We start from the raw sequence: 23,048 nt of genomic DNA on the forward strand, positions 1-23,048 counted from the left end.
TAAATCTGGTAACAAAGAAAGGAGCTGTATCAATATGGGAAAGATAACAGTGGAGAAAGGGGGTGTCTGGATACCACACCCAAGAGAAAAAATCCTGTCTGTGGCCACCTCATCTGAGTATCTGTGCACTGACCCCCCCCCCCACCCCCACATGAGCCTTTGCAAGAATCATCTTTGCATTGTGTTTAAGAATCCAGAGTTTACCCCATGCCCACTTTGTGGCACATTCCACCCAGACAGCCTGGCCATGACTGCTTTGTAACGCCAGCCTCAGGAATAAAAAAACAGTGCACATTTCCTGAGCAAAGATGGAAAACAGCTGTGCTGGAAAAAGGAGGGGCTTTGCTGGCTAAGCCGTGGAAAATACAGATCAAGCTCTGGTTGTGCAATCCTCCCTCATTGGCCTTTAGCTGCTAGTGTGGCAAGGGGAACAGCTGGAATTGACTGCTGGTCACTGCCAGTCAGGGAAACACCAAGAGCCAATGAGGAGCCTTCAGTGGCCACAATCCTAGAAACTGGTACTTTATTTCTGCACGTTAGGCAGCTGCTCAGCTCTTGGGCAGCTCAGGATTGTGATACGTGACATCATTTGTTCTCTCCTCTGGAGTTCAGTCCTCTTCACTACTCCATAGCTAGATCTATCCAGCCAGTGGCTCAACGGTGTTTGAATAATCAGCCATGCTACAGTAGCACACACAAGACACACATCTATCACTGGGGCAGTGCAGAGAAAGAGTCTGCGCAGTTGTGGGGTAGGATAGCTGCCTTGTGCTCAGTATTGAGCATAGGGTTGGGCAGTATGACCAGGGTGCTGGGCCTACATCCATAGCCTACGTACCGTAAGGTTTGTGGCATATGCCAGAATGGAGGGCACAGTGATCATTTTGGGAACATCAGAAACGTGCACCCCATCATGCAGGACTGGCTCCAGCTCTTTTGCCGCCCCAAGCGGTGAAGAAAAAAAATAAAATAAGAAAATAAAGCCGCGATCGGCAGCACTTCGGCGGCAGCTCTACCGCGCCGCTTCATTCTTCGGCAGCAATTCGGCGGCCGGTCCTTCTCTCTGAGAGGGACTGAGGGACTCGCCGCCAAAGACCTGGATCTGCCGCCGCTTTCCATTGGCTGCCCCAGGCACCTGCTTCCTGTGCTGGTGCTTGGAGCTGGCCCTGCCATCATGCAGGCTTTGCCGGCACCTGCCTGGAGCCCTCCTGCTTTACAAAGGCAGGGATGATTGGTGGTCATACATCCTGCCAGACTCCAACAGAAGGGGCAGGAGCTGGGTATTAGTTTTTACTAGATTAATAAAAATGCCTTGATTCCTACTTTCTTGGAGTTGGCCTCCTAAGGCATTTCTTTATTTGCACCAAGTCCAAGGTTTATTTTATAAGATCTGTTGGTTTTAACATGAGGTTGAGTTTGAAGCTGATGGGGAGGGTTTTGATTACACTTTATAAGAAGGAGCTGGTGAACAAGCAGAAAGAGTCAGGATTTCCATGGTATAGTATCCTCTTGTCAAAAACCCTCCATGGCATTTTGAAAGAGCTCAGATGCTTCTTGTGCCAACACCAGCCTTGCACTCTTCTTCAGCCAAGCAAGAAATGAAGAGTAGTGGCAAGAGAGCAAAGGAATGACATAGACCACCCACCACCTCCTTCTCTAGCTGTTCAGATTTTTACTTATAAGGCTGGCCTCTCTTCCTAGCACCTGGAGATGCTATCAGGGCCAACAGAAGGCAGCAAGATGAATGGGTTTTGCTTCACTGCACTGAGTGTAGGTGCATTGCTACTACTGAGATAATGTGCTCTTATAACTAGTGACCCTAGGTTCTAACCAAATGGAATCTGAACATAAGAATTTAGGCCTCTCAATGTTTGTAACGAGTTTACAGCCTGGTTACAGGCAACCACAGATCACATCCAGGCCACCCCTGAAAAGGAAGAATTACAAGGGTAAAGATGTAGCGTGATGATCCAAAGGAGTAAGGATCACTAAAGAGGTAGAATCCAGGAAAGAGACAATCTAAGAAGTGTTCTAGGAGGGGGTGATAGGGAAACAAGGGACATATTGGTTAAGATGGTAAATTCCGGTATCTTCCTGGTGCTACGTGCCAAATTCTGGAAGCGTACTGAGTCAGACTTACTATGTTATAAGGGGAACACCATCTTAAAGCAGTTAACAGTGTGAAGCGATAGCGTTACCAGGTGCAAACTGAGGCATCAGGCAGAGATCAGTAAATGGATGAGAAAGGGAGAGTGAATTAACGATGGATGTGGAAGCTGTGTCACTTTTACAGAACAGATGATGGAGCAATGACACTAGAACTCAGCTGGATCCAGAGAAAATAGCTTAGTGGACAAGTAAAAATAGTGTGTCTGGGATGGAGGCTTGAGATACGGAAGAGCTAGCGGAGCTGCACCAGCACGGGGGAAAAGAGAGATTATTCATACAGCAGAAAACCCACCACACAACCAGATATGTACAGAGAAAGAATGCCAACGGGGGGGGGGGGGGGGGGGGGGGAGAGAAATGAGAGAGTCTTTGAGTAACACTGGACATGTGGAAATTAACAGAAATGGGGTGGAAACAAATGTCTGTGTTCAAGCACTGATGGGAGAGTATTATACAGTGCAAGGTGAAAGATAATGGTAATATCTGATACTAAGCACCCAGTGAACGAGTGCCAATCTCCCTACACAATCACGCGTGCAGCATCCCAGTTGTGCTATGCTTTACAGCCAAGACACAAACCATGTCCCAAAGAACAGACTGCACAAAGGACTAACAGGAGGGGGAGAGGATTGTGGAAGGAAGAACGAAGAGAGCACATGATTTCTTTGGTTAGCTTTGCAAACTTCTTAAGTCTCATCAATGCCAAAAACATTGTAATGGTTATTGATTTTAAAAATCAGTTTAGTTAAAATCAATATAAACCTAGTGTGTATGCATTTACAGCAGGTTAGTATTTGCTTAAATTGCAAGCTGTACTGATTTAAGCAAGGGTTGCACCGGTTTAAGTGTGTTGACATTAGGGGTGTGCACCATTTAAATTAAAATCTTTTTAGTTTAAACCAGTGCAGCTTGTCTAGTACTGACAAAGCCTTACAAGATACAGGTGATTCTAAAAATAAAAGTTTTATAAGTTTTATTAGTGATTATTAGAACTGGTTTAAAAACTTGGAATTTCCATTCTGCAGGAAATTCTAATAAGTGTATCTTAGGTGCAAGATTAGAATGAGAGCAAAAAACAAAAAAACCCTAAAGTTTCCACTGAAACAAAATATTTTGAAAAATTGTATTCAGGTCACCCAGTTTCATTCTGATAAAACTGAAATGTTTTGTTCCAATTTTGACTTTACATTTTCTATTATAATTTGTAACAGACTATAAAAAATGTTGAAGCAATGACTTCAAATGAAAAGTGTTCCATTCTGATGGACAATGCAGCTGTGTTGAATTTAATAAAATGTTTCATTCCCCCAAAACAAAATGTTGTCAAAATTGACAAAAGTTCCCACAGAAAGTTTTGATTTTGATGAAGTACCATTTTCAACAGAGAAATGTTCAGGCATAAGATTTGACCAGCTCTCGTGATTTATTTTTTCAAGAAGGGGAGGGTAGATTATGGGACACGAGGATGAAAGTGGGAATGAAGAAATAAAAATGGAGAGCTGTGGTGTTGAGGGAAGGAGGGTACACATTCCCATGCAGTTCAAACATCTAGGGTATTCTTTGTGTCCTGAACCAGTGTGTAAAATTGCTGTGTGCTACAGGGTTCCACCCTATAGACAGTTGCCTTTCAGTGGTGCATTACACATGCAGTTTTATATTGCATTTATAGGATTTTATGGGATTAAAAGGAACTGACCATTGCAAAGAAAGTAAAACAGAGCATGAAACCATGAGCTCTGCTGGAAACTACTCATGCTACTGAGGGGTGGACTTTCAGACAGGAAGATGTGCCAACAAATAGAAGCTCCCGGGCAAGGGGGAAAAAAAGTACTTGGTAGAAAAGTAGGGGCTCATTACCACATCTGAACTGTAGAACCGCAGCTGCTTTTTCTGTAGCTCTTCATCTGTTTTTCTGTTCATTTTTGTCCTTCTCTTTAACCTTGCTTGGGAAAACATCTCCAAGGACAAATAAAAATGATTTTCTTACCAGCATTGCTGACTTTGCAGCCTGTCAGAAAACTGACTAAACTTGAAGCTCTTTCAGTCAGTCACTTTAAAATATAGTCAGCATTGCGTTAAAAGATGAAATATACTAATTCAAAGCCAGGGTTACTCCGCTGCATCTCAAGGAGCTCCAGCAGGAATCTAAGTAAAACTATGTTGTGCTAGGCAACGTGACAGAAGAAGCAGTCACAAAATATTGAGCTTGGATCTTGCATTGTGGTGGTGAAGGTAACCAGATCTGTCCAGTTAATAAAGAAAAGCAATTAGAAACAAAACCATCCACGTGAAAAGGTACCCATGGAAAACAGGAGATGCCATTAAGATTTCAGATCCAAGAGAGCTCATCATTTCTTGCTAAGGCCATAATCAAATGGTATAAAAAGATGTTAGAAAAATAGCTTTGGTCCTTCAACTCCTTGCAGCTGAAATCTAAAATAAATATAGGCAAAGTTTTATCACTAATTACACCCATGTGAATCTGGAGTAAGTCCAAATTTATACTTGTGTAACTGATGGTAGAATTTGGACCTAGAATTCCCTGTAGGAAAGTGCCCTGTGTTAGACAGCATGCAATCTTCTGCTTTCTTGCTCCCTAGTATGCATCTGGGCCATTAGATTTACAGAGGAAACATTCTGCAAGGGTCGCACTGCAGCAGTAGGCCCATGCACAAATCTCTTGGAAGATCCAGTTTTAAAATTCTTGTTAGGACACAAGTGAAAACGGGTTTGTGCATCTCACCTTTATTCCTAGTAGACCGTTCTAGCCTGCTTTGCTCAGGGCCTGCAGCAAGGGTCAGGATTGAGGTGCTTTTGTAGTGGCTGTGGGGATGTGATACACATGCACAGGCCTGGGTCTAGCCCTAGAAAGTGCAATTAAATCCTTTCCTGTACTTTAATGACCATCATGCATATGCGCTTATGTAGGTGCAGTGGTGATGCCATAGTTGAGTTGAACATTTTACTTCTTGCAGCAGGGCAAAAATTCCTGTTTTAAACACAAATGATTTTATGTTGGGGCGGGCATGCATGCACAGATATATGCAGTATTGGAGAAAAAGTCAAATCCAAACAGGTGGTCTAATTTTCAATCAAGCTTTTAATGAAAAGATCATAAAATAACAGTTTCTTATCACTGTACATTAAGACTGTAAATTTCTGAATGCTGAGATCATATTATAGTTTCTGTATATTTTTATATGACACTTGTGTTGGAGCCACAACAGCATGTGGCTCTGACCTGAATTCAAGCTCTTGAAGGAAATGAACAGAATATTGCAGGAGTGTTGGTCCCTCCGCAGGAAACATCCAGGGCTCTTGGACTGACATAGTTAAGGCTTAAAAAGGAGATAATGCAGCCTCCCTTTTCCAGTTTTATTTAAAATAAGAAAAAAGAAAACCCACCCAGAACGAGACCCTCCTCCCTCCCCTCAGAAACAGCCAATCCAAGCTGTTTGGGAAATTATAGTAACAGTGATCCTGGGTGCTTTGATTGGCTATTTGTGAATAATGATGTTTAAAAACATCCAACAGTTTGATGAAAGCAAAACCTATAAAGTTTCCCCAATGCCATCAGCACCTTGTAGCAGGATGCGGTGCCCTATTCTAAACCTTCCCCACTCCATCCTGTAGGGAATGCTCAGTATTATAAGCATCAGCCCCACCAATGCCCACATGGTTAATACTGGGCTACAAAATATGTGGCAAATACCCAAGGGGGGAAAAATGGGATGAGGGAAATGGCAGGAGTGGGGTGGAATTAATCTATCAAAAACACTTCCCTCTCTCATTAAGTTCATGGTCCAGCATCTCTGAGAGCAGTAAATTACAGTACGGAAAAGTGTGAGCACAGCAGGTCTGCATAGGACAGAGAGGAATCAGGGTCGCGCCTCTCAATGAGGTCCAGCTCAGAGCTCTATGAGAGTTGGAAGTGCCCAGTGGGAGATCTCAGTGAAGTTCTGGGCACCATCTCCTTTCAAAAGGAAAGAAGCAATGCCAGAAACCAGTGAGAGAAAATGCAGTTTCTCTTCCTGACCTACAACAAGGGAACACTTGGAAAGGAAGGGGCCTGGAAATCTGACACAGCCTGCCTATGCTGCTCCTAGAGAGTCTGGAGAACCATGTGTTTTGTAACAAACTCGTTAACTAATTAAATGAATCGGATTTTCAAGTTTTGCTTCTAGAGAATATGGCTAGGTATAGACTGCAAGAGTGAGTGTGTGAAGGGGAAGTGGTTTGCATGCATTGTCTTTGCTGTGGACCTACTTTCAGGTTTGAGGTCTACCACCCTCCCTCCAAAATATTCCTTTTGGCTTTAGCCCAGCACTGCTGATTGGAAGGGCTTCTTTGTTTTACACCCCAGCTATGATTGTCTAGCTTCAACACGCATCAGTTTACGACTGAAGTGTCACAGCCAGCTATATTTTATATAGATCTTGGACTCCACATAGCTACAACAGTGAATGCAGTGCTTCAACTTAAATTGCAAATTCCATCACCATGCCAGGATGCTCTTTGGCTGCAGCTGAGATTAGACTTCTTCCAGTTATCTTGGGCACCAACTCCCCACCTTGGAGATTCTTACTGCTTTCACAGCAAATATCAAGAAGATGGTAGAAGAGCAGGCTGGAGAGGGAAGGGAATGCAATAATCAGTCACCAGTTCTAATCAGCAGTGCAGGACCATCCTTCTCCCCTACATTTACCCCCTCGCCACGTTTTTCCAGTCATCTCAGAAACCATAGATTTTGCTTTACAACATGCCCTGGATGTGTCCCTGGTCAAGCCCCACACTCCTGCATTTCAGAACTGAAGCAACACGGTAAAATACTGTTAACCCAGACTTTGAACCTGCACTGCTCTAAAACAATGCTTTCCACGCACGAGAGAGAGGAAAAAAAAAAAAAAATAAAGACAGGAATCTTAAGAGTGACATAACTGGAAACATTTAAATACAGCAAAACATAAATTCCTCTTCTATGCAAAGCTACAAAAGTCCAGTCTTTGTATTGTCTTCACAGGTTATGGTTTATGGCTATGCTGAGTCTCTGAGATTTTTTTTTTTTAATATATTTTTTTTCCTTTTTTTTATTTTTTTCTTGAAATCCTGTAGAGAAGACCCTGCGGACACATCTTTGTGTTTGCAACTGTTCTGAATTTCATTGCAAAACTGTGCATACAGAATCTGAGAAATAAATACATTCATTACTGCACATACATATTGATACAAAAAACAACACTGTCAAATAGTGTTTGCACCATCTTTGTTAGATATTAAGACCAGGCAAAATTAATGTTTCATTTTCCATCAGCCTCCCTCAGGTGTTTGAAGTGGCTTTGGTGTCAAATTTTATAAACTAAAAAGAAAGAATCAAGACTATGGGTGGGGAACTTTTTGAGTTTAATTTTTTTTTTTTTTGGGCGTCAGCAGTATTTTAACAAACCATCGTCATTGGCAATCTTTAGACTATTCTAACATGCAAATCAAGCATATGTTTCCACATGGGTTTTGACTGGGCTCTTCTACACAAGATATTAAGGTTTGGAGTGAATTAGTAGAGTTATCTTAATTAACAGAAGGATTAAACAGTCCAAACAATTTGGCTCATGCTTCTGCACAATCCTGAATGTAGGAAGGGCACTATATGTACAATATACTACTGCCCTCAACCCAGACCATTAAAGCTAACCAGGTTGGCCATCAGGGAGTTGTGTGGGCTCTGCAATAGTTTTTATTCAGTGCAGAGGCCCAGTTGAAAGTTGCACTTTCCCTTCTCTTCCATAGCGACAAAGACTCACAGAAGCTGCATGGCAAGAGCTCTTTGGTGTCTCCTGTGATCTTTGTGGCTTCTGTCAGCTACCCCACAGCACTGGGCTGGGCTTTTGGGTTTCTTTTGGCAGCTCCCACTAAAGGGATAGAATGTGAGATTAGCCCAGCTCTTGTGGCCAATGTTAGGGAAATGTACTGGCTACAGCAGCTTCAGCCATTTGCAGGCGCCATCAGTCTCTCCTTTCTCGAGTCTCATATATTCCTCCCCACGCTGCTGGTAACACAGCCAGACCTTTAGAGGAAGAGTCAGGCTCCTTAGGACTAATACCCACTCTCTTCTTTCTGCCCCCATTTCCCATTGGCACAGACCCAAGGCCTACTCTACCTTAGTTGTCAATGATAGACTTTTCTTTTTGTAATTTAGCAACGAAACACAGCAGATGAGGCTACCCACACCCAAAACAACCCTGCAGGTGTGGTGTGTCTCTCTTCTTCTAAGACATCTTTTATGGGTTGTGAGGACAAAAATAAAATAAACCCATTTCCCTAATTACATCTCCCAAACCCTAAGTAGTGTTGGAATGCAGTTTGGTTCATAGATGACTTTTTTTTGGGGGGGGGGGTACTTCTAGTTTAAGAAATGTTGTTATAGTCTTCAAAGACAAATCAATGGAAAAAGGAAAGATTAATTTTGACTGGCCCCTAGATCTGTTGAGGTCTGAAACTGTAAAAGTTTATGTAAACAATGAGATAAATATATTAGTATTTTTCTGAGCCAAGTGAGGTTCCATACTCATTCAAATGTGCTTTGGTTTAAAAAATAGTTTTGTGAATTTGGGTATGAGCTTTTTTATTTTTTAATACAACTTTTGCTATTTTATCCTGTTACTCCGAAAACATTCTGGAACTAAGTGACTAAAGCATATATTTAAGCTGCCTGGCCTCTATTTTTGTTTTTAAATTGTTTTATTCCTCTTGAGGCTCTTTGTGTATCTTAAAAAAAAAAAACAAAATAAAAAAACAAAATTAAAAAAATGTAACTCCCTCCCCCCCAACCCTAGAACTCTTAAAATCTTAAATATGAAACTAGTGTTTTGCTTTCTCATTAAAATACAGAAAAATGTTTGATACAATACTATGTCGTACAAATGCAGTTGAGTGTTTAGGCCCCCAAGCAGGCCTCAAACAGTCCCTGAAGTTTTGAGTATTATTAGTTATTTATCATTATTACTGTCACAATTTGGAAAATGTTGTTTATATTCAGTCTATGGAACACACCTCTACACAGCTACTTGAAAAAGAAAAAGAAAATTTCCTTTTGTACAATACTCTTGCTGTACACAGACTTTATGTCGTATTGTTTAAGTGCTGAGGGGGGGGGGGGGGGGGAGAAAAAAAAAAAAGGAGGTTCCTTTAAAAAAATATATAGCATTGGGTCCTGAAACTTCAAAATGATTCTCAAGGCTTAAGAAACAAATCAAGGAGGAAACCAACAAAAACACCCACACACACCTGTAAGTCTAATCAAACAAGGGGGGAGTGGGGTATCTGCTCAATAATAGGGCCTAGCTCTGGTCTTCATGCTCTCTGCATTCCATGTCTTGGCTCAGTCACAGCTTGAGCTAGTTTCCTAAAGCTGGATTCTGCCCACACACACTCCCCCCCCCCCCGCCCCCCTTCCCATTACCAGCTTTGCTCTAGCAATTCATAGCCTGGCCAGTCCCATCACTGACACGTTAGAGAGGATAGAAGCGTGTGGCAGATGCACCTCAGGAATATGCAGCACGGAATGGAGACATTCACTGTAGCACCACAAGCGGGGGGTGGGGAGGGGAGGGAGGGAACGCCCCACAAAGCAAGAAGCAAAGCCCCATCGACAGCTGTGTGTTCCTGAACAACAGAGCTGAAAAATCATTTTGAAACTCTGGACTCGGTGGTTTCTTAGCCAGCCAGCGGCAATGGGAACTCTGCTCTGGCTGCACTCTAAACCCATACGGGATTCAATTCAGCTTTAGGGCTTTTAGAGGGAGGGGCAAAAGCGGAAAGAGGGATAAAAAAAATAAGCCTAGATGCTAATCTTGCACTGGTGTTCCTTGGCCCAGCTAAAGGCTTCTCTGAGGAGAAGGCTGATAGATGAGGCCTTCACTATTCAAATGTTTCAAGGGACTTTCTCAGGAGGGTTTGGCAAGGGCTCAGAGGAAGATTTTTATTTTTTTTAAACATGGAAATGCTAGACACTAAAGAACAGCGCATCTCAGCACATGGATCAAGAGATCCATTCTCCCCACAGCTGCCCCATGACTCTCACTGACAGAGTCTAGGAGCAACAAGACAATGGCACTAGAAAAACCATGGCGGTGTGGGGAGGGCAAAAGAGTGGGGGCAAGTGTGTTCTCTGGAATAGGACACCAGGCCAAGGCTCAGCAAGGTTTGGGGTTTGTCTATTGCATGGAGCCTGGATTCCAGTTTCCTCAGTTCATTCAAATGACCCAATAAACTTCTCATGGACTACTCTACCTTAACAGAAAAACACTAGTCAAAATGAAGCTTATATGTCTTTGTTTTAATTGAACGTGCTCACTTGTCTATTTTTGGTCTAAACTTAAAAAAAAAATTTTTTTTTGTTTTGTTTTGAAAACAAGCCAGGCAGGGTTCAGTGAACCCAATGGATAGGGAGGACAATGGTTTTGAGCCAGGAGGGAAGGGTGTAAACCTTACTCAGTTCAGAAGGGATGATTCTACTGGCTGTGAATTTTTACCACCACACTCCACCAGTCATGGGAGGCTTGAAATAAGCCATAGCTTTCCACAAGGGCACGCCAACAAAGTCGAGGGGCCAAGAATCGGCAGGCTAAACTCTCTGTCTTCTCTCCTAAACCAATAGCAGCTGTTGGCTGTGATGTCTTAGGCAGATGTTGCAAAAACATTTTGTTGCTTTTTTCATTTTGTGTGTGTGTGTGTGTGAGCAATTTTCTAAAAGGGAGGATATGAAACACTTTGGTTTTTTTTTTTTCCCCCTCCTCCCCATCATATTGCACTCTGGATTCTAGTAAATTATAGGCTGCTACTCCCCTCACCCTCTGTCCTGCCAGGTGTTTACACACTGACCCAGATGTACTGGAAGAATGGAGGATGAGGGGACCTTTTTTCCATAGCATCCAGGTTCAATAAACAAAGCTGGAAAGGGCCCAAAAGCTCTAAGAAGTTTCCTTTCTTTTATCTAAAAGTGACTACAAAAAGCCAGGAGTTTGCTGAGTGAACCATTCTAAGCATCTATCCACTGGGGTCTCTGGCTTAATACATTTTTGTCTTTGGCCGAGCTTTGCTTTAATATTTTTCTAGCTGACTTTTGATGGAAGGACGGGGTGGTAAAAAAATCCCTTAATTTTAATTTAGCTTCTACTTTATACATTTACTTACAATAAAAGAAAAAAATACCTGCCTAATCTTTCACTAACCATCTTATTGTTCTCATGAATTCAAGAGGTAGCAAAGGTAACGGGTCTGTTCACACAGACTCGCTCTTTAGTGAGGGAGGAAAGCTAAAAACATACACACACACACACAAAAAAAAAAAAAAAAAAAAAAAAAAAAAGTACCTAAGGAACTTGTAGCAAGTCCAGCCTACATCAAACCCTTTCCCTACCCCACCCACCCCAAGAATTAACCTCAGACCTTCCAGTTCAAACATTCACATAAACATTACAATGGTTTTTCCTTTAATAAAACAAGTACCTCTAAGCAAAGAATATTCATACGAAACTACTAGAAAAGTAAAGACTACCCCCTGCTCACTGAAAGAAATTTCCAGGGCATCCACACCCCTGTTCAGTCATGGGTAAGGCTGCAGAGGTGGAGAGGAGGGGTGAGGCATGTGGTTAGGTATGCCAAGATTAAAGACTAAACCCAAAAGAAAAAAAAATGTGTTGCCATTTCCTTAACTGAAATACTACTTGGCACACACCTAGGTAGACTGCTTTAGCCATCTCCACCTCATGGGAAGGATGACAACTCCCATCACAGCTTCCCACAGAATTTAAATGGGCTACCAACCCTGTTACAGTCAGTCCACAGCTTCTGCACTGGGTACAGCAAAAGCAATGCTTTGTGGTTTTGTAGCCACTTGGGCTGTTAGAAAATGGGGTTCATTTTTTTAAGGAGTGGCAAGAAATGCCCTTATTGAATCTGGTTGTAGGGACATTAGTAATGTAACATGAACGCAAAAGGAAAGGCAAAGCCCACAGAGTAGCCAGTGGATGACACGTTCCACTTGCACTTTTCGTTAGTGCGGGAAATAACACTTGATCAATGTCTATAAAGCACTACAGGAGTGCCAAGGAAGAGAGGGGGGGAAATAAAAAGAGTTGGTACAGCCCTAGTTGATCAGATGGAATTTCTCTCCCCATTCCCACTTACCATCCAACAGGCAGGAGACCTCACTCCTGCTACCTGGGTGGAGGGATCAAAAGAGAGGCTAAGTCAACACCCACAAAAATAGATGGCATTTCTTGCCACACCATTGAGATTTAGAAAGGGAGGGCTGGGGAATGATTTGAGAAGGGCATCAGCTTGGCTGTGGACCTATGTTTCTTTTTTATATATATAAAAAAAAAAAAATATCTTAAAGCTACGTTTGTTTAGGCCGCCCATGACTGAACAGAGGAGGGGAGTTGCCCTCTTAAGCAGCAAGTCTACAGAAAGGTAAATCACTGCGGATGGGCTCGAAGCTCATTCTGGAGTCTTTGGCTTATGTGGGAGAGGTATGCATTCGCAGGTGGCTGATCAGATTGCGCTGCTGGGTGAATTTTCCACCACACAGTTGACATTCGTAGGGTTTTTCTCCTGAGTGGACACGCATATGCTCTGTCAGTCGGTACTGCCGGGTAAAGCGCATCCCGCATTCCTCGCAAGCAAAGGGCTTGAGCCCTAAATGGCTGCGCATGTGCCGTGTCATGGTGCCCCGCTGTGTGAACATCTTGCCGCAGATGTTGCAAGGGAAGGGCCGTGTCAGCCAGTGAGTCTTCTCATGCTGCCGCAGAGTGGCTGGATCCTTGTAGCTCTTCTCGCATACTGAACACTTAAAGGGCCGGGATTCTGCAGCGTAGGGCTGGTTAGGGTTGGACAAATCTTCAGCTTCCTCCTTGCCACCGTACGTGCCTTCCTCCTTGATGTAGAGGTCTTCCTCGGTGTGCGTCTCTACGTGGGCATTGAGCTGCTCGGAGCTGGGAAAGCCCTTGCCGCAGGGGATGCAGACATACAGGTTGTCACCGTAGGCCACAGGCTCAAACCCCTCCTGCCGGTAGACGTAGTTGGCGCTGGTGTGCCCCCCGCTCTCACACTCGCTTTGTCCGCTGTCATCGCTCATCTCCTTGCCGTTTTCTATCTCCTCTTTGCACTGGAACGCCTGCTCCGGGCCATAGGCGTTGCTCAGGTTCCGCTCAGCCGACTTGGACAAGGGACCCACCAGGATGCCATTGGGCAGCCCCTCGCCTTCCTCGCCACCTTTGCCTCCCTCTTTCCGGTCAAAAGCATTGTCTTTCTTGATCCACTCCTTCTTGCGCGCCGAGTGCCGGAGGCTCTTACGCTGGCCGCTCTCCACCAGGGAGTGGCTCTCCTCGTTCATGTCCATCTCCATGGGCTCGCTGCTGTCTGCTGCGCTCTGGGGGGCTCCGGCTGCAGACTCGTCGAATGATGAGGCACTGTTGGCTGCGGGGGCTGAGGCAGATTGGGGAGAGCCGTGCTGGCTTTCGCTGTGCTGCGTGTCGTCCTGGGAGGCTGCCGTGGGGAGCGACGGGCTTTTTTTGGACAGGTCGAGGCCGAGCTCCTGGTCGCCGCTGCTTCCATTTGCACTGCCACCGTTCTTGCTGGCTCCCCTGCTTAAGGAGTGAGAGTTCTCTTGGTTAGAGCTGCTGATGAAGATCTCATCGTCAGAGACCTTTCCCTTTGGCAGCTCTTTTGAGTGCGAGCCCTTCGTGCCCTCAGTTGACCCTGAATAACGAGTTTGGATGACTGAAGTGGTAGAAAGCCTCTGACTCCTGGGGGGTCTCCCAACACTGGGGCCGCCGGCCCTGCCAGCGAAAGACCTCCCATTCCGCTTCAGTTTCTTCCTGCAGAGAGCTGCCAGGTCGTGCAGTTGGAGGTAGCTTGCTGCGGTGAGGAGAGCATTAAAGTTCTGTTCACCGGGCTGGTCAGTCGTTAAGAGCTTCCCAGTATAAATAAAGTCCAAGATCTGTCGGAACACGGTGGGGTTCACCATGTCCGTGTCTAAGTTAATCAGGTTGTCATGCAGGACGAGGGATTTGAAATACATGCTGCTGGCTGCCAGGATATTCTTGTGGGCACGAAACAGGGCATTTTCTACCACAATAATCACATCACAGAGGAAACCTTTGGCTCGTTGCTGGTTCAGCTGCAGTAGCAGTTGTTTGGCATGATTTGGCAGTTCCATCTCCACCTTCTCTTCCTTTCACCTTCTCTTCACCACCTGCAAGACAAGAGAATAAGGTCTGTGAGCCCACCATTTCCACTTGGACAAACCTGTGTTTAATAGACTGGTTTAACAGACTGCTGTTTAATACTAGGTTTGACACTGACTAAGGAGTTCTGGGTGCATTCCAGCACTGCAAGCTGTGCGCCTGCTACGAATACAGGGAGAAACATTTCTCATGCTAAAGCCTCAGGGTTTTTAAAATATATATATTTTTAAACAATCATGATAGGCTGAAACTACCTATCCAAAGGCATCAGCAGGGAAGCAATGGTTAGTTTGCAGTTTTTTTTTTCTTCTGCTTGAACTCCTTTAAGGGGGTGGGGGGAATGGGGGGAAAAAAGCAAGCTGTTTCACCATTATTTGTATACTTGAAACATGTAAAATATTTATCATAAGCAGCAGCTTTCATTGCTTTAAATATGTGGTTTGTGTCTTTGGAGTTAAAAATATTACATGCAGCAATTTATTCCATATGCAATGCAATTTAATTACATTGAGGTGGGAAATCGGGGGGAGGGGAGAGAGGGAACTTTTAAGAGTATAAAATGTGAGTTTGACCCCCCCCCATTCAAATCCACATCCTGGTCCCCATGATGACAAGGACGACAAAACCAGGGCTCCAAATTAATTAGCATTATTAAAGTTCTTTAAAATGATAAATGTTCTTGTTACCACTGCTAAAAAAAGCTCTCAATAACTTTAAATTATTTTCTTGGATTAAAAAAAAGAAAGAAAAATGAAATAGTACATAAGGGTTTTGTTTAAACAGATGAATCGCCTATCTCATGACACTGTTTCCTTTTTCTCATTCTGTCCCCTGAATGATGGTGAGATTGAAGACCACAAACACCTTTTCTATCCATATATTGCATATTTTTATTATATACACACAGAGCGCTAATATATCTGGACTTTTAAACATCATAAAAATCCACTAGCTTTCCAAGCACTATTTTATCTTTTGAAATGCATGGCAGGGGGAACATCAAGATCAATTACATTTGTGGATTTCCTGGGTATTACATGGAATACTTGACACTAACCCTCTATTATGCGCATTGTATTTGGATTTCCAATTCCTTTTATAGTTCATTAGCTGGATTTCATACATGCAAAATCCAGCCCCGTACTTCACTGATCTCAGCATTCAAATTCTGTGGAGGCATTTCCCTGACATCTATTTTAAAAAGTACCTTTTCCCTCCCAGCCAAACGAGTTTTGGGTAACCAGCCTGGAGTTAATGACCTTCCTCCAAATAGAAATGTAAATTTCCTCTTTAAAAAAAAAAAAAAAAAAAGTTTGTGATTTTTCTCATTATAAATGGTTGCTTAAATTCACTGATCTCTATTAAACACCAAACATACACCATGTCAACACACTCTCTAGACCTTGGTTAATTAGTTTGTAGATTATCCTCCATTCTTCTCCCTCTGGTGAACCTCAAGAATTAATTCCAATTAACTTTTGACCCAGATCTGGAATAAAACCACTATCATCTTCAATATGAAGCTCTTACCCAGGGAGAGTTCATATTGAAGTCATTGAATATGAGGACTGGCCTCCAAAAATCAGCTGTAAGCAACATGAGAAGTGAGAACAGAGAATTAAGCAGAGCATTTGGAGGCCATAAGAACACTGGCTGGGTTCTCTTGGATATATAGCATCTGCCAGAGCGTGTTCATGCTTTTAACCATCTCTGATTTGGGCCTGTTCCACACAGTTTTTGTACCAATTTAACTATTTCAGTTAACGCTGTGATTTTATACTGATACTGTTAAATCAGTATAACCCCTACACTTGACACACAAACAGTTATATTGGTATAAAGGCTTATTACTATAACTTTAAGTACCTTTGCACTGATATAACTGTGGCCACACTAGGAGCTGTGCCAATTGAACAATACCAGTTTCAGATCAATCTAGGTAAAGCAGTACAGGAATGGCATGTTAGACCAGCCCTTGGATTTCTAAAGGAAAAGAAGGGAAACAGGGTGGGCAAAGTCTGAAGGTTCCAATGTGCTGACAACTCCTTTAGAATACTCCAAAATATTCTCCCTCCCATTTGTCTCCATCTTTCTAGTTCCCTCCATACTCACATGCAATCCAGAATTGTATTGAAAATTTGCTTCCACTAGGTCTCGTTCAGCATTACAAGCTTCTCTCCCACTCTAGCTGTCCTATCATTCAAATGGTTTTCTCCAAGGAAATAGGCCGGGAATGTAGCAACATTCTGGTAGCAGTGAAGGGGTTAAACTTTCTCTTTTTAAGATCAGTAAGTTAGTTACCAGTTAATATTTTTTATTACTTGTGCTTCCCATTACCACGTTCAGACCCACCTTATCCCTCTGGGTAAAGTCTCACGTACTCAGGATAAAGAAATATTGAATGATGTTGTCAATCTCAAGGCTTGAAAAAAAATCCATTCTTCCACTAGCCAGTGATGAATGGTAAGGGTTCCCTGGCAAGAGTGGCCTGCGTCAGCAATTTCTGTGCCATGCAAGCTTTCACTGGATACCTGAGTTTCTAGCTCTTATGGCTGTATAGAAAACCCTTCCAAATATAAGCCAATGCAAATTAGTGCTCGCGCACACATACTTTTTATTTAAATTTAAAAACCGAGGGCTACATTCACCGGTACACTCTGGCTGTTCTGTGCTGTCTCAGCGACACAAGGCAGCCAGAGCTTACTGGTGAATCCGGCCTCTAATGTGCAGAAGTTTAACACTGTTCCCAGAGACGGGTGGATGCTAGAAAGGGTGGAGGACAAAGAATAAAATGCAAGCCTGAGCAAAATAGTAATTATTCATTTCTTCTCCCCTCCCCATATGGCATTTGTGTCTGGTAGGGAAGCACACACTAGCTGCATGAAAGCCCTAGGAGACTAGGATCTCCACTATTTGATAGTGACAAGCACTTAAAAAAACTATGCATGCTGTAATTAGCCATACTGGAGAGTCACAGCACACATCCAATTTGTCTGGTTTTCATGGCTTGTTTCCGGAACTCCTGATTAAGAGGAAGAGACAGCAGCACACAAAGGCACCAGATACCCACATTTATCATCTAGTCATGTAAAATATGACTAACTTCTGTGTCATCGAGCCATATGGATAGGGAAGGGGAGAAAAATGTTACTTACAACATAACTAAACCCAACACCTACATAGAAATAAATACCTATTGCTCAATCAGAGCAAATGGTCAGCTAGTTGCATTGTTCTCACTAACAGTATGATTGTTGTTCTATGTGCACATAACACCCCACCCCGCAAAGAGAGAGAGTGATTTTAAGCTGTTCTATAAAGGAGATATGTGGGAAGGGAAATGAGAGACAACAATAGGTCTTGCCTAGCCAGACAAATGAGAAATTTAGTAGGTTACTGAACTAAAACCCAACTTATTTCACAGTTTGTGTCACTTGGAAATAGTGATGTCCAGAACATGCAATATGCCTGAATTGCAAATGCCTGTTTGATATAAGGCTTTGCAGAGAGAAAGCTCTAATGCAGTTGCTCAGGGGAAAGACCTTTGATTACATCATATCAAATATATCAGGGAACTAGCTGTGGAGGCCCCTCTTGAAGTAGCTGGCATATTCATTTCCATGTTACAGCACAAATGCCAACTATGGAAGTAACTATCCTAAATGGGCAAGTCAGTACCTGGGTGGGGGGAGAGGGGGGGGAGAAGAGGAAGGAAGTTTTACATTTTAACTCTTATTTACGATTTCTGAAAATACGTCTGTGACCTTCCTTCCTCAGCCTGTCTTCTTTAGCTTTTTTAGCATGGTGTGTGTTTTTTAATGACGTCTCTTATTACAGTGCTTCAGTTTTCCTTATGTGTCTTTGTGCATCAGCATCACAAGTATTAAGTAACTACTACCACACGTTGTTATTTTGTAGGGCTCATGAAAAACAGTGAGCTTTCTAAAGCAGCCATGGAGTAGCAGAGATTGGGCAGAAGATTTTAAAACCAGTAGTCAATTTTCAACTCCAGGCACTCCAATGCAATCTAACGGATTAAGAGTTCCCCAGACTAGAGATTCCTGTTGATTTAGCAACAACGGTGTTGTGAACTCAATGGAGCAGCACTGTCCCAGGCCAGGTCTAGGAGCGCTTTGCCAGTATAGCTATAATCTATTTTGCTATACTGGCAAATGCTCCTAGTGTGGACACCGCTTATTCCAGCCCCCACAAGCAAAATAAACTTTACCAGCAAAAGCAGGTGGCACAGCTATGTCGGTCACAGATCACACCTCTTCACACCCCTGACTGACAAAGCTATGCCAGCAGATATTTGTAGTGTAGACCTGGCCTTTATTTGCATCTTCTGAAGCGCTGAGCAAATCATCATAAATCCATTACAGACATTGGTCCAGAACTGACCAACTCCAAACACCTACTAAACAGGGATGCATCTTGAGAGCGTGCACCTTCTTGTTCACTAAATGGGCACAGGAATTATTCAGCAATCCACAGCATTTAGGAGACTACACATAATCCCTAGGATGCTCCCAAACAGTAAGTAACAGCATAGATCCAATACAAAAAAAATACCACAGCATTCCAAATAAATGGTGAACATTACAACTTTATAATAAATACCTTGTGCACCTGTATCATAGCTCTGAAAGGGGACAGGATCTTAAAGCATTACAACTGTATCATGCTCAAGAGAGATTCCTGAAAAAGCCAAAACCAACAACTGTGGAGCATCACAAACACCAAGGTTGTTTTTGGCCCACTGAAAGAAGCCTGGCTCTGTTCTAGGGGAAGGAAATAAAAAGCAAAACTTGTTCCATTCCAGGAGTAGCATGGGCACAGAGGGATTTCAGATGCTTTTCCATTAAGAAAGATATTTAAAAACATGGCAGACTCTCTTTGCTGACTAGGAGACTTATTACTGACATTTGTGTTCAAACGCAATGGAGTGTCCTTTGAATACAGTGTAGGACCAAACAGGACTAGAAGTGTGTTCGTCACACAGTAGTAGAGATTACTCAGATATAAAGGAAGACTCCTGCCCAGTTTCAGTGACCCTGCAGTAACAGCAACCACTTAGCATGCACCATTTCCAGAGGTATGAACCTCATCAAGGAGTCTGATGCACAATAAAGGAAGAAAACAAAATGGAGTCTTAGCATTACAGGGAATTCGCCCCCACCCACAGCCAGCGTCTAGCTAATGGAAAAGTGGGAGAGAACAGAAATGTTATGCTTCCAAGAAGATATTATACACAATGAATATCGTTAAAATAAAGCTACGCTAACTAGGAGCTGACAGTGTCTTCATAAGCAATATTGCCTAAGGAACTGGATGCTTGTGAGAATTGATAATCAATGTATTAAATCAGTGGCTCAAAGCCAAACTAGGGCATATTCTGGTCTGATGGGCATTGAATACAGCGTAGAACATACCACGTGCCCTAAGAGCTTTGCTGCTTTATTACAAAGTGAGAACAACTTAATCCTCTCTCCATTTACCATCAAGACTCCGGAAAGGAAATTGGTTAAAATTAGACTGTCAAAACACATAAAAACAGTAACCAAAAATAACTACTTAGGATGAAATACAAAATGCCACTACAGTGCTTTAGGATTGTTTAAGGACCATAAAAAAAGATAATTACACCGATCCCCCAAAGCAAATCCCAAAGAAACTAAGGGTAGGTCTACACTTACCCAGTAGTTTGGCGGCAAGCAAATCGAACTTCTGGGTTCGACTTATCGCGTCTTGTCTGGATGAGATAAGTCGAACCCGGAAGTGCTCGGTGTCGACTGTGGTACTCCAGCTCGGCGAGAGGAGTACGCGAAGTCGACGGGGGAGCCTGCCTGCCACATCTGGACCGAGGTAAGTTCGAACTAAGGTACTTCGAACTTCAGCTACGTAACGTAGCTGAAGTTGCATACCTTAGTTCGAATTGGGGGGTTAGTGTAGACCTGCCCTAAGACTAACTATCTTTGCAACCTACGGCAGGAGACACTATTTGATTTCACTGCTGAGTTTCAGACTGGAGTGTTAGACAGTGTTTATATTTTAAAAGGAACACCAGTGAAGCAAGAATCGTTCCAAAGCAGACCTAACGAATCACTCGTTTCATTTAGAGAATTTGTAGGTGGGAGAGAGGCTAGAAACTGAGAAGCTGTTTATTGAAATAACTCTACTATTGATAAAATCTAACAAGCGGAGATTAGAAACTATGTATCAAATTAGATGCTATTAATCTTTAGCCTACCATGCACATTTTAATATACAAAGGAAAAGGTGGTATTCTCCTTGACTGCCTGCTGTCCCCAGCAGCTCTGTGCACTCCAGTGAACATGAAAAATAAACAGAAGAGGGAAGGTTATTCCCTGTTCTGCTTTCTTCTTCCACCAATTTATTTGGGTCCCTCTAGCCTTTACCAGTTAGAAGAATGCACTCTGTGTCCAACTGCCACCAAATTTCTGTGGGCAAGTCACTTCACTTCTCTCTGCTTTAGCTTCCCCATCTGTAAAATGGGGGTGAGAATACTTAGCTATTTGTGAGAGGCTTTGGTGAAAAAGTGCTTTATCAGGATGTATTCCTACTCTAATGCTCCCTTCATCCCAGGACCATCTGCACGGCGGGATTACTCCCCGCATGTTCATTTCATTGAGGTTTTTGGGACGAGGCATAGGAAACATGGGCTCTCATGGATGCTCACCTCCCTGCAGACTGGTGGTGCCTCACAGGTTCCCCTGGGGAGCTGCAAATGCCACCTAATTAAACCCTGGTAGGGGGCCTGGGTTCAGCTCTAAAACAGTCAAAGCCAGCCCTAGGGATGTGCTGACAGTGCTATCACAAATGGCAGCCTCCCATCTCCTGAACACAGTCAAAGCGCTGGAGCTGGAAGCAGTGTCAATGAAGTGCTCCTTTTCATTCTCTCTCTCTCTCAAAAAAAAAAAAAAAAAGATAAGCAAGAGCTGTAGGTGGAAGGGGTGAAACACCAGGAGATCCAGGTGGGAGACTGGCCGCAGCACCATGGTGTTCACGGAGAGGGAGTCTCACACTTCATCTCAATATATTTCAGATTAGCCCTGCAAGCAATACAAGGACAGAGGCGTGCACAGCAGGGGCCGAGCAGCACGCACAGTAGGAACAGGCTGCGCAGTTGAAGCGGTAGGAATGGGCATGGGGGAGAGAAGGGAGGATTGTGATATCTTGTCAAACAGTAGGGTAAGATGTTGAGAAACTAACATGAGCCACACTTGGGCTGCTGTGTTGAAATCAGTACTGTGCAGAACTGCTCTCAAAAAGAAAGGGAATCTCTGTGTACTAAAGCAAATGCCTCAGAACTGCTGCAGAATCTGTTCTGCTTGGTTTTTGATACAAGCATCTTTTGGTTTGGTAGCCTGTGCTGGGATGTCTGGACATGAAGCACTAGGGCAAAACAAGCTCAGCAGCTAGGGACCCCTGGCTTCTGTTCTCAACATGTGAAAAGCGGAAAAGCAAAAAAGGTGTGAAGATTCCTGCAGCACCTTGTCCCCCTGCCCAAAAGATAACAAGCAGTGCCAGATACCTGATGCATAGCAAACTGCACACAGGGCAGAAAAACTCAAGAGGGTGAAGAATGCAGGGATTCCTTAAGGCTAGTATGTGTTGACAATACCAGGAAAACAAAGGGACATCAGGTCTGCGTAAAGCTGCAGCAAAGCAGGGGCACCTTGTTATGTGTTGAAACTATGAGCATTAGAATGCAGGTTAACCACTTTGTTGCCGCTTACCATGCCAGGTACATTGGACTAAGGGCACCTCCATCCAGTGCTGCCTGACGTGCCAGGTACATCCCATGATGTTCCATTGAAATCACAACAGGCCATCAATAGAACGTGGCTGCACAGATGCTGAATGAAGAACCAGCAGGGACGCTGTTAAATGCAATTAAAAAACTGCAATCAAAATTGAAATGTACATTTCAAACGGCCACCTAATTCAAAGACAACAACGGCTTCTATTAACCCCCTCTCAGACTGTTGAGCTGCACAGAGTAGGGATGTGCAAACATTATGGGGAAACCCTTGCAAACGTCTTGGATCCCCTTCCCTGGCAAGCTCCTTTCTCAGAACTACAAGAACCCAAAAGAGCTTCAGATGGGAACACGGTAATGCTTGCCAGGAAATAGCTGTCCGTAAGACACCTTCATCGCCTCATTTTGCCCCTTGAAGGATATCTAGCAACTAGATACTACAGTGATTGGCGATTTAGAAATGCTTCTACATAGTTAAAAGCTTCATGCCACAATCTTCAGAGTCCCATACTCTACACCAGAGGTGGGCAAACTACGGCCCGTGGGAACCTCCTGCCTGGCCCCTGAGCTCCTGGCCTGGGAGGCTAGCCCCCAGCCCCTCCCCTGCTGTTCCCCCTCCTCCGCAGCCTCAGCTCGCCCCACTGCCGGCACAATGCTCTGGGCAGCAGGGCTGTGAGCTCCTGGGGCAGCTCAGCTGCAGAGCCGTGGCCTGACCCGGTGCTCTGTGCTGCGCCGTGGTGTGGCTGGCTCCAGCCGGGCGGCGCGGCTGCCTGTCCTGGTGCTCTGGGCGGCGTGGCTGTAGCGCCGCCAGCCACCGGTGCTCCAGGCAGTGCGGTAAGGGGGCAGGGGGA

At 43.8% G+C, this 23,048-nt stretch overlaps 1 protein-coding gene across 1 annotated transcript in view; it reads right to left on the reverse strand.

Annotated features, from left to right (window-relative positions):
* Positions 1 to 5,251: 5,251 nt before the first annotated feature.
* HIC2 (HIC ZBTB transcriptional repressor 2) overlaps positions 5,252 to 23,048 on the reverse strand; it is a 114,086-nt gene continuing 96,289 nt past the window's right edge. The window contains exon 3 of the mRNA XM_042841561.2: positions 5,252 to 14,422. Within this exon, the coding sequence (XP_042697495.1) occupies positions 12,686 to 14,386 (1,701 nt within the window). The 5' untranslated portion in view covers positions 14,387 to 14,422 and the 3' untranslated portion in view covers positions 5,252 to 12,685. The remainder of the gene's footprint in view (positions 14,423 to 23,048) is intronic.

Source organism: Chrysemys picta, chromosome 15 (assembly GCF_011386835.1).
Source record: "Chrysemys picta bellii isolate R12L10 chromosome 15, ASM1138683v2, whole genome shotgun sequence".
Lineage (NCBI taxonomy): Eukaryota > Metazoa > Chordata > Testudines > Emydidae > Chrysemys > Chrysemys picta.